Raw genomic sequence first — 12,536 nt, forward strand, 5'->3', positions numbered from 1 at the left:
CCAGGGACATGGTTTTAAGGTGTGAAAGCATAGTTAAGTTACTCAAGAGTTTGAAGTCTAGTACAGAAAAAAGTGAACATGCAGAGAAATTACCTTTTGTCTTTTAGTAAGAATTTTAAATATGGAGTTAACATGCTGATGTTTTAGTATACAAAACCCATTTCACAGTTGGCAACACATACATATTTACATATTTCAGTGGGAGCTTCTCCAGGTGTTAGCAAGAGAAAGAGAGGACACTGAAAGCATACTGAAATAAATGCATGGCCCAGTCAATTTACTGTCCTCATCTGGGAGTCCCCAAAAAGGGTCAGGCAGCGCGCTTACAACTCGTAGAGCGTTTTGCTCATGTTCTGCTCTTAAGTAGCTGCACATGATAGCATACAGACATAGAGGCAGCAAAGTTGCATGAGAGGGGCGACTCTCAGAATTACTTACGTTGACAGCCCAAGCTGTGCCAGATATATCCCGGCAGACATTTATCACATTTAGGCCCTGATGTTCCCTCCTTACACTGACAAAATCCTCTGTCATTACAGCGATCATGGACTGAACCAAAAGGGTTACAATAACAGTCTGCAGAAACAAGACAACACAGACACACTGGATTCAGGTCTCCGTATGGTGGTAATTCATTCAATACCAATAAAGGGTGCATTTCCAGGTCTAAAGGTAAAGGAAGACTGTCTATTAAGGGTATCTATATATAGTGAATATAACTACTGTAGGTCCATTTATTTGTTTGCATATGTCATTTCAGGAAAAGACATATTATGATGTGAAGAGAAAAAGTAAACAGAAAAGATATAAAGGCAGAAGATACCATGTTCTTTGAGGATAAGTAACGGATTCTCTTTTGGTAAGAATGTTTTTGACAATTTAATGAACATTAGAAAAGCTTTGTATAGTATGGATATATCAATGTGCCATTGGGGTGAAATGTTTGACATTATTAAAATAGGCTTATCTATATTGCTCGATATTTTCAGAAGTGCTGAATGTCTTTAAAGGGCCATATAAATGCACTTATTTCCAAGATAGTCTTCCTTTATAGTTTTGAGCAGTAGAATAATTTATGTGGATATTTGCCATTAAATTGATGAGATTGTATTTATCAGTGACATGAATAAACCTTTTACATATTCCGCAATGAAAAGCTTGAGGTGAGCAGTAATGTAATGCAAAACTTAGAACTGGCTTTACATTGCCATTTTCAGTTCTCTCACCTCCCAGTGGGCAGATGAAAACTGCAATGAGGCTCATTCCCCACTGTATATTTTCCACATGTTTACCTAATTAAAGAATGAGTAGGGTAACCCATTTCCTTCCACAACACTTACTGTGATGTTCATTCACAGCCCTTTTCTTTAATGTGATTACAATATCAAAGACAAAGACTGTAGCTAGCAGAGCTCATTTTTGGCACTCCTGTTCTTCAGTTTCTTTATTATTATTATTTTTAATGAAGGGCTGTATCTTATTTGTATGTAGACCCATGTAGACCCAGAGTAACTCCACTGTTGACTGAGACCACAGACATATTTTGTCAGCATCTGATCTCTGCTGCTGGTGAAGGCAAAAGACACACAAATTGATTCCTGAATCTGGGCAACCTGCTGGGAGTCTGGCTTCATCAGTGCTACTTTGATGACTACCTTTGGCAATTGTTCCCCAGCATTAGGTTAAACCTCAGCAATATTGTAAATGACAAAATGGAGTTGAACTGGGAAGTAAAATATATATTAAAGAAAAATCCAAAGGAAAACTGCAATAGGAAGAAAATTACCAGGAAGACATTTGTCATCTGTTGTCTCAGTGCTTATTAACTATAAATTACAGATGGCACTGTGAACATTTGGCATGCTGAAGAAGAATAGCTACCTTTGGCAGACAGAGTTCCACAATAATAATAGAGTCAATTAGCAACATTCATTAATGAAGTTGAAAACTGACATGCCAAAAATACTGTGCAAGGCTGAGCAGAATTATAGCACAGTGAGTGCCATTTGAAAAGCTGGCAATTCAGATGTATGAAATGTTTATGTAAACAGGCATAGAACTGAGATACATATTGAATGCAGGAAGTAAAATTTACTTGAAGAGTGTTTATAGAAAACCTTGAAAGACAAAATGCTTGGAATTACATTAGAAACAGAGGGCCCAGGTCTTGTACATTAAAAATAGCTTAGCTGGACATAATGGAGTTACAGTGATTTAAACAAGTGTTTGTGAAAGAAATCTAGGGCCTATGATATTGAATGTTTATAGGCACATAATGTTATATTTTCCAGGGAACAAGAACCTGACCCTGAATCAGAGGAAGTTTTCCTACTGAACTCTGTCATGTAAATACATAAGAAGAAGCAGTCTTATATTGTGCTGTTTAAGGTAAAGTAGATGGTGGAAACAAAACTTGAAGCCAGGCCCTTTTACAAAAGTAGTAGATCAAATCAGAACACCACACAGACCCAGTAACCTTTAGTAACGGAACCTAGTCTCCATCTTTCCCAATACACAATTGATACCATAGATATATAACCTACAGAGGTCCACTGAACATCTAGGCTTGTCCAACACAATATACAGGCTGTGGAACGCTTCCCAAATCCTGCAAATTATTTAGGATGTTAAAAAGCTCAAAAGCCACAATTCCAGTGTGCCACAAGGAGGCAATCAGTATCTCCAATGCCCTTACAACAGGGCATTAAATAACATTAAATTAACACATCAGCCTAATAAGCAGACCACACAGCAGGTTCCAGGGTGGGGAAAAAAGCCCTGCAGATCTGAACTGGGAAGGAATTTTTCTCCTAACCTCCATCTTGTGACTCTTTGGAGGATGGGAAGATGACAGCAGTAGTCATCTGTTAACTGAGATTCGCTGTATCAGTGTGAGGCTGCCAAAAAACCACAATGGAAATAAGTAAAAAAGAAGGTTGGGAAGAGGCTGAAGCTTGCAGGCTTGCTGCTTATCAGTCTGGGTTGACAATGGCTACAGGACAACCCTCAGGGTTCGCTGAACCATATATCATTAGGATTTCTAAAGGTCTCACAGGTGTTAACTGGAGCTTAAGCCTCAGTAACTGCAAGGCTGTCTTTCTTAAAGGTGTGACAATAATTACTATTCTATCACTTATGTTGTAAGGCAAAGGAAATGTTTTATTACTCTGGGTCTACTTGGTTTCCATGCTATCGATGCTTGCCAGTGTGTGCATTCAGTTAAATAAAAAGTTATTAGGACTTGATCAAGACCTTGTAAAAATAAAACACTCTGCAGGTTGTTAATTTCTTTTTCACTGTAAGCATGTCAAGTGAATTATTTTTAACTTGAAAATACCTTGATTTATTTAGAAACTGCAGTTGCCCATATGAGGTAATTTTGCAGTTAACTGAGAAATCCACAAATTTTTGATATTTCATTTTAGGAAATAAAATTGATTTTGCTTCTAAAGAAATTAAGGGCATAATGAAATTAGATTTAAGCCCACTGTATAATGCATTGCATTTGGTTCACTGGTAAAAACCTTCTCAGTATTTCAGTTATTTGTAACTTGCCAGTTTTAAAAATGAAACATTTTACATTTTCTCCATTTAGTTAGCATCGTTTAAGATTCACAGATTTGTTATCCATGTACTTACCATATGTATTTATGAAAACTATATAGGCAGTTTTGATAAATCAGATCCAAAGCCCTGTTAGCTGCTATCAAACTATCTTATCCAAGCATTTTTTACTTTTCTGCATATATGGCTGAAGAGGGAAGAATTAGTCTGGAAAAATTAGACTTTCGTATGTGACTTGCATGTGTCACTGGAAATCTGTGTATCAGAATCTTCATGCCAACATTCCACTCATACTTAAAACCCAAACACTGCTTTTAAACTCAGAGAAAAGATAAATGAGCGTTTCCAATAGAGCAGGACTCTTTGTGCTTGACCTATAAGGATGGTGAATCTGTCAGCTCTCACAGAGGTGAACATTCTCTACACTTTGCAGGATTAAATCTTAGGAGCCCCACTTCCTAAGCTCTTTAAGCACAAACTTCTCTGTTTTCTGAAAAGCACTTGGGTATCTGCTTCACTTCACTGACTTTAAACAAGAAGTATTACGAATGTCATCTTAAGCTGGCAAATCAGCAAGGATACATGTATTTTGTATGCAGCATGATCACTATGATCCTGAAAACTGTCTTAGTCCAACAAGAATATTATTTATTTAAAATAAATCACTTAATATGTAGCAAACCAGGATTTGATCCTATAGTCATCTTATATGGTACAATTCTCATGGGAGTCCAAGAGAATTCTGCTTGTATTAAGGTGGGAAAGTCAGCAAATGCGCCACATTGTCTTTTTTTTTTTTTTTTTTTTTAATAAGACTTGTTAAAAAAGGTTTTAAAATTTTATTTCTGCAGAGTCTGGGCAATTTGGAAGTGCACAGTTGTTTTAGTAAGACATTTTAAATACATCATTTGCAAATTAATTTAAAATCTACGTATTTTGGACTCCTGTTTTATTAACTTCCTTGTCTTACATAGCTACAGGTGCTGTCTCAGCTTTGTGGTGTAAATGGGAAAACAATTTACTAAATAAGCTGACAAAAAATCCCAAGCAGAGTAACTTAGTATCATATTCATTAGGCCTATTTAGGCAGCTGAAATTATACAGCCCTGATGTCATACTGATGATGTCCATCATCTTCATCAAACAAATATGAGAGACAGTGGGTTTTTTTCCAGTAACATTTGATTGGGTTAATCTTCTCGGCACAGTCATACAAAATCATGACTTGCCTACAAAAGTTCTTATTAACTCAGACTAATTAATGTCAAAGGAGATGATGCATTTTCTGAATGTGTTGTCAAACAAAGTTAAAAAAAGGACATGGGAAATGCAGTGCGTGGATGGGTCTGGGTGTTTACCACAAGATAAAATGTAACTCTATCAAACAAATAATAACACCCTAAGCAATTTCTGGCTTGAATCTCAGAAATAGATTAAAAAGAATATTAAACTATAATTTATACATCTATAGTCTATTTTGTCACGAAAAAAATTTTATAACTATTTCTTTTTGCTTCCTGGCAAACAGAAAGAAAATCACAGTGAAAATCCAGAACAGGTTCTACCAATGCTTATGTCTGTAAGAAACATTATATAATAAGTTCTTCATCTCCCTTTGTTATTAGAACAACACCTTTTGTGGCTACTTGTTAACTATGAGGCTTCCTTTATTGACTACGTTCAATCTTCACCTAAAATGTCCTAACTTTTGCTATATACATGTCTGTGGTGACATGAGAACAATGCATATACTTTGAGTGCGATAAAGATTTTTTTTTTTTAATAATATGCTTTTTTTTATTATGTTCTGGCATTTTCTTTAATTCTGTATTTTGGATGTTTATAACAGTTGCCAGGTCTAAAGTTTTCACCTAGGAATGCCTTTTCTAAATTGACATCACGCCAAACTGGTTTGACAAATTCTGCTCCTAACCACATGTGCATAATTTCAGTATCTCCTCTGCAGAGAGGGGCGGTAACGCTGCATTTACAGCCCCGTGCCTGGGAGCTCGATGAGCTGCAGCATGTTTTTATGAAATTCTGGTGAATAAAAGGGGTTAATAAACACCACTCCCCAGATCCTATGGATGCACCTGCCAACTTTTGGAAGTCTCCAGGCAAGTATTCAAGAGTCTATACTAGTAATTCCAAAAGTTAGACTGGGAACAGGTATTTCTGACTCAACCCTTCAGTTTTCACACGTGCGACTCCAGGGTGGCTCCCTCCAGCAGAAGGGCAGCACAACCAGTTCCTCAGGAGCTTCCCAGGAAAGTCTTCCCAGGACCCTTAGCCTGGGAAGTTCTTTGTCACATACAGATTCAGAGTATCTCCTTGGGGCTACAGGGGCAATGGAAATGAGGTGAAAAGTCCACACAGATGTTCTTATCCATTGAAAAAGCTCATTCTGGCTCAAGTGGCAAGGAAGCAGCAGTGGTCCCTAGCAGCTGCCAGTAGCTGAAAAGGCACAGAAGAGAAGAAAAGCCGCAGTTATCCCGGGACTGACCTATGCACACATTTTCATCGTCCAGCTCTGCAGAAGCATTTCTGAAGTAGCCCAGCCTGCATAACTCACAGTGCTGACCTCTAGTGTTGTGCTTACAGCTCACGCAAATGACCGTATTGAGCAGCTCGATGTAACTGCACCGGTTGGAGTGCCCGAAGCATTCGCAGTCTTTCAAGGAAGAACAGAAATGTATACAAAATGTATACAGCAGCAGAGTAATAGCACATTACATGCTTAGTAAAAACGAACCATGAACAGAGGTATGAATGAATGGCACATACATGTTAATCAATGTAACATGGACAACAGCAGATGTTTATCTGCGATGAAAGTGAAGTTTGTTTCAGGCATTTCAGCGTGACCTGACGACCATGGCATGACGTCGAAGGTTGGCTGTTGTTGGCAGACCTGATGGAACTGAAGCATTTGCAGTTGTAAACCTTTCAGGGGTACTGGAGGCTCAGTTTCCACTGATAGAAATGTACACCTTTTTGCACATTTGAGATGAGTATAAATCAAGACATGGGGAAAAACTTCCTCATATTAAAAATATTAAATACAGTGGACAAAATTGCCAAACTTCATCATGCTTAAATCCACAACTGTAAATAAATTAAAACTTTGTTCTGACATAAATGGCGAGCATTCAAAAATACTACTGAACTCAGTGTACTGTAACTGGTAGGTTCCTTCAAGACCAAACAAATCTCTAGTTTGACAATTTTGGCCAGCACCTCCTCAAACAATTAACAGAGAAGAAAAGGAGAGAAGAGAGCTGTTATTTAAGAGATGCTTCTACTATACTTTTCAGGTAAGGATTAATCCATTTTTATATTCTGAGATGAAAAACAATTGGGCCAGAAAAGATCATGAAAATTCTGAGATGTGTACTGAATTGAAAGCATGTTTACTGCAACCATCTGAAATACAGCTGGCATGAGAGCCGCTTTTTAAAAACTCCTCCATCAAACATAGGATGCTAGTGCCTTTTGGTCTTTTAATCACAAGCAATGCTTGGTTTTATGCAGAAAGAAGTGGAAATTAGAAATGTATCAATATCAGTACAGCTATGCCTTGTGTAGAAAGCTTGTGCAAGTCTGACCACTCAACTCTGAGATTACGAGCCCAGAATGAATGCAGGAAAGGTTATTAGGATGATCAGAGAAGTAGAGAGCCTATTTAAAAGTCAAGATTGGGATAATTTGGCTTGTTTAGTCCAGGAAACTGAAGACGGGATATCACTGGGCTATAAATACATCAAGGAAATAGCCTTCTGCCATCCTAAGTGAATATCTTCACTAATGGACAACACTGGCACAGGCACAAATGGGTGTTAACTGGCCATTGAGAAATTTCAACTGGAAATTAAGAGATGATATCTAGCCATTAGGGCACTGAGGTTCTTAAACATTCTTGCAATTTGTAGCAAAAACCTGATGCTTTAGAGATGTAGTTTATTAACTGGTGAAAGAGATTACGGTATGTTTCCTGCAGTAATGGAGTGCTGGGTGCAGTGACTTGGAAGGGCCTCAAGGTCTGGGAAGTTAACTTAGCCTGTAATTAGATCAAGCTGTAGCAGAGGCTGTAAAATGTTTCTATACATTACAGGGTCCAAGTTCCCTGTGCTGCTGTTTTCCAATAGAATCATTTAGGCTGTAAAAGACCTTTAAGATCATCTAGTCCAACAGTAGACTTAACACTGCCATGCCTATGGTATGCTGCTGGTTATGCTGCGGCACCTAATGAGCCCACTGTTTGGTGGTATAGGGTGTCAGATACAGTATTTGTGCCTGTCTGTATTTTTATAAAGAAATAGCAATATCGGTATGTGTTTACGAGCATGTTATGCACACCTAATACATATATGTTTCTTTGGCTGTTGTCTGATGTAGTGGACTGGAAATAGACTGCATCTTTTCTTATACTGTATGCTTAGCACAAAAAAAGTTTCAATCTTGAGAGCTGCTTTTCTGCTGCCAGGAAACATTAATTCAATCTACATATACACATTTAGTTAACGTATATGCATTCTTGTTCTCTTCAATGTTACACTGATAAACTGATGTTTTGTAGTTCACACCAATCTGATAACTTTGATGCCTATAACTGCTGGAGTACAGTAAAACATTTGGTGTATCAGTCTCAGTATGTTACCACTTGACATATTGAGGTGGGAGGAAAAAAGTGTTAATCCTTGTTGTCTTCTGCAGCCGGTCAGTGCGCTTCAGCATCTCAGCCAGGCACCCAGCAGCATTTCTCCCCTATTATTTCCATCTTGCTCGAGTGAAAACTGCCTGTGTGGGGCAGAGACAACAGATGGAAAAGCGGAAACTAGCACTAGCAAACAAGTCACAGGAAAAATGGTTACTGTTGTAAGTTTCTGTGTGTTTCATTTTTAAAATAAGAAAGACTGGTTAGTGATAAGCAATCTGATCCTTCTGAATCTCAGATTCAGCAGCAGCGCTTTGTCTCTCTGTCTGACAAAGGACCTGTCTTCTGATACCATTAAATGATTTGTTTTTGTGAGATGATACCATACTAATATGTTTGTCAGATTTGTGGCTAAACACAATCATACTGTAGGTGAATTTAGAGGAAATAATTTATGTTGTTTTCTTGAATCAATAACAGGCAGCAGAATACTACATTTTTATGTTTCAAAAATACGCAGACTCTAAAGAAGTGCCAGTAAATCACACTATGCTACATCATCTCTTGTGTTTAAAGTAGCAGAAAGAAATTGAGAATATTCTGTGAATGATTGACTGTACTACTTTCACTCTGAAATTGTGATACGACCTTCAATAATATTACTACTAGACATAATTATAACCATTACAAAAGCACAAAAAAAAAGCTGCATATAAAGTAATTCACTCTGTAAGAAGTCTTATTCCAAGTTATGATTTGGACTGAAGAAACATCTAATAATTACAGATAACTTAGTTTGTGCACACATGCTCCTAAACGTATGCAGAAGGACTACACAAGTTCAGATGTGGTTCATCAATATTAAAGGTAAAGAATGAGACCAATTCTTATACTTGGTTGCGTTTCTGTGGGTACTGCTCTCTTGTAACAACCGTGCTGTGTGAAAGAAAGCCTTTGTCTCAAAGTTAACTTATACTAACATCTAGAAAAGCTCTAGGAATCTTGATCACCAAACTGGTAAATGCTACATGGTATAGAAAAAAAAGCCAGTTAACTCAAAAACAGTCTAACATCTGATTAGAGATCACCAGTGATGCAAAGGAAAAAAAAAAAAAAGGCAAGTAATGACTAAAACAATTTTTTGCTCATTTTTGCTCCCTCTCTCATTTTGATAGTGTTATAATATGAGCTTATTTGGCTTAGTGCTGTTTGCCTGATTAGTGAATCGTTTTTTACATCCTTCTGTGTTTATAAAAAAAGATATTTAAAGGGTCCTCATGATTTAAGTAGAATTATTTTCTCCACTGGCTACCTTAAACCAGTCAAACATAATGCATAGAGTTGCATTCAGCATCATGCCAGCTGGGAAGCTAAAACCTGTCAATGCTGTATGGCCTTTCTAGCTTATCATATGGTTCACCTTAACAAGCGCACCAAGACTAAAAAGTGGACTGCTTATTAGAACTGTCAGAAGCACAGCTTAAGGTTTTTAGGCACATGTCTCTGCCTAGCAGCCCAACCGGTTTTATGCACTGGCGCACTGGCAAAGGCTTGCAATATCTGAATGGGGTGGGGAAGAAGTATCAAAATCAGGTTGCAAATGGTTTACCAACACTGAAATGACATGAGCTTACAGTGCTAGAAAATGCTGCTTTCAGTTCTGAGTACCATGTGTCAGAAAAGATACAGATAAACTGGAGTAAGTTGAAAGCTGAATAACAATAAAGAGTAAATGGTTTGGAAAATAAAACCTCAGAGGAGAGGTAAAGATAGCTAGATAAGTTTAATATGAAGGGAAAAGGGAGAAAAGATAGCCACGTTAGATTTGATAATTGTCTTTGGATGATTCAGGAATTGTCAAATCCCTTGCCAGCTCACAGAAGGTTTAACTGTATGAGCCTTTAAAGGCTATTTCCAACGCAACGATTCTGTTGCAACAATCTTGACTCTGTTGTAGAAAGCATGGAAAAATTGCCCATTGAAGTAGGCTCATGAAGAAGTTGATAATTTAATTATTTTGTTTCTATAAATTGAGTACTTTTTTCCCCGTTATAATGCTATGCATTCACATCTTTGAGAAGACATAATATTGTGCTGTATGGACAAGGTTCAGCTGAAGCTTCAGCTGCAACCAATAAAACATGAAATGTCATCACACGAAACATTGGTAAACACACATGGAAGGGAAGCATAATTTTTAAACAAAGAGAGGTAATGCATGAGACAGTTATCAGTGTCATTTTCTAACTGAAAGCACAAAGAGCATTTTAGGAAAAGTGAATTCAGAAATCATTAAAATATTTTTTCTTTTTCATTTTCCAGTAACTATGTGTTCCTCCTCTATACACTAACCAAAGGCAAAGGAGATTTCATTGCAGCCTTAGAAATGACCTGCTTCATAATAAACAGTATGGCTCATTATCATGATCTCATCAAATGGGTCAAACTCAGTTCAAACAGTTGTTAATATCCCTATTCCTTGTTAATATGTATTTCATGAATAATGAGATATTCACGATAGCTACAGAAAGACAAAACATCTTTATACATACACTTTACAGATAAATTGATGAGGAAAAACAATGAGAAGATCTCAGGGTTCAGACTGTGAACGACAGATATGCAAATGAAACAGGTTGCCTGTAAGTCAGAGAGAGTACTGGCGTCCTTCATTATGTCAATATAATTCCCTTATTTTGATAAAACACTGAAACAGTTGAAAATGTAATGCCTACACCCTGAATCTGCACACTGTTACAGAAAATGGAAGATGTAAGGCACACTTACAATGCATTAAAAGACATACTACGTATTGCACTCCATGGCATTCACAGATACTTCTTGAGGATATGGACAATTGATGTTTTATGTATTGTTTGCCCTTAACCAATCTGCCCATGTATCCTCTTTTACAATTTATACATATCAGTGAAGAAAACAAGACTCTAGCAAACATTTGCTCTCTAGGAAACAATCTGAATGGTCATATTCATATATTTAATTCCTTTAAAAACAAATGCTATATCACTTTATATGCCAGCAGTGACCGTCTAAGAAGCATATTTCTTATTTTCTTTGTATGGCTTATGTTTATGTGACTTAATGCTTCTGTTGCTGTCAATGAAGATGCCTCACCAGTAGGTTGATGGGTACACTTCACAGATATTCCAGATTCATACAGTGCAATGTTTTCACAACACAGAGCACTACAGAATCACTGTATGAATCCAAGAATTCCTACCTCTCTTGTGGTTTGCAACTTGAACAGAAGAAACAGTTGACATAGCTAATTTGGGAGCAACTGGACGGGTAATAAAATGAACAGTAAATTAGAAAAGGTATCATATAGGAGCAAATAAAAAGATTAAAATAAACGTATTTATTTTCTAATATTTAAATTAACTTTTAACAGTAGTTATTGTTTTGCAAGGAAAGGGTGAAAGTTAGGGAAAATGAGCTAAATGCTATCAACTATTGAATCATTTGAGCTGTAATAGCCAAGATAATGTCATTCACATCTATGCATTTTAGTGGTTTTGTGTTAGAGGTTATTTGATGATTTCTCCCAGTCTGTGACCAAGGACTATATGGTAACCAAAGTGGTCTGCAAGGGGTTTTATTAAATTTACATGCATATTTCTTCTGGCCTAGTAGCATAAACAAATTAAACACAAGAAAATAATATTAGGTGTAGGCAGATTTCTATAATTTTTCTCTTCACACACTATCCCTGAAGTATTTAATATACAATAAATGTAGACAACATGCTGCAAACACATAATCTGTACAGAAATGCTTTTAAGTTTTTGTGTTTTGTGCTCCCTAACAAAATGTCAAAACTAAATTTACTAAAACTCTTATTTTTGGGGAAGAGACACTGAATAATTTTGTGCTGTTCCAGATGCATTTTGCCATAAAGTTAAGCCTTAGATCACAAGCAGTATAATTAAGCTATGAAATCCATTGGAAATGCTGAGTATTCTTTCATTGGGAATGTTTTGATTTAAAATTCCTGTGAACAATGTAGCCTAATCCTTACAGAGAACAGAGGAGCAGAGATCAATCTGGGGGTTTTTTTTGTATGTTTAAGGAACACATGCAAAAGCTTGGACAATATAACATGGGCTAAATGAAGTTATTGAAATGCTAGGTATCACTTCATCAGGGATATTTAATTTCAAATGTATGTGAATGATGAAACTAAAGTACATCGCTAATCCTTATGGATAGCACAGATCAATTACTATTTTCTATTTTGTTGGGCACATAGAAACTTGTATATACAGCATGGTAGATTTTATATGTATACGTGCATATG

At 36.8% G+C, this 12,536-nt stretch overlaps 1 protein-coding gene across 1 annotated transcript in view; it reads right to left on the reverse strand.

Moving 5' to 3' along the window:
* Window positions 1-438: 438 nt before the first annotated feature.
* The window catches only part of NTNG1 (netrin G1), a gene marked incomplete at its 3' end in the record, with an annotated part of 69,703 nt that continues 57,605 nt past the window's right edge, over window positions 439-12,536 (reverse strand). Inside the window, exons 5-6 of the mRNA XM_010087924.1 lie at window positions 6,068-6,235; window positions 439-576 (exon numbers count right to left, since the gene is read on the reverse strand). Coding sequence (XP_010086226.1) covers window positions 439-576; window positions 6,068-6,235 — 306 coding nt within the window. The remainder of the gene's footprint in view (window positions 577-6,067; window positions 6,236-12,536) is intronic.

This window comes from Pterocles gutturalis, unplaced genomic scaffold (assembly GCF_000699245.1).
Source record: "Pterocles gutturalis isolate BGI_N339 unplaced genomic scaffold, ASM69924v1 scaffold39621, whole genome shotgun sequence".
Taxonomy (NCBI): domain Eukaryota; kingdom Metazoa; phylum Chordata; class Aves; order Pterocliformes; family Pteroclidae; genus Pterocles; species Pterocles gutturalis.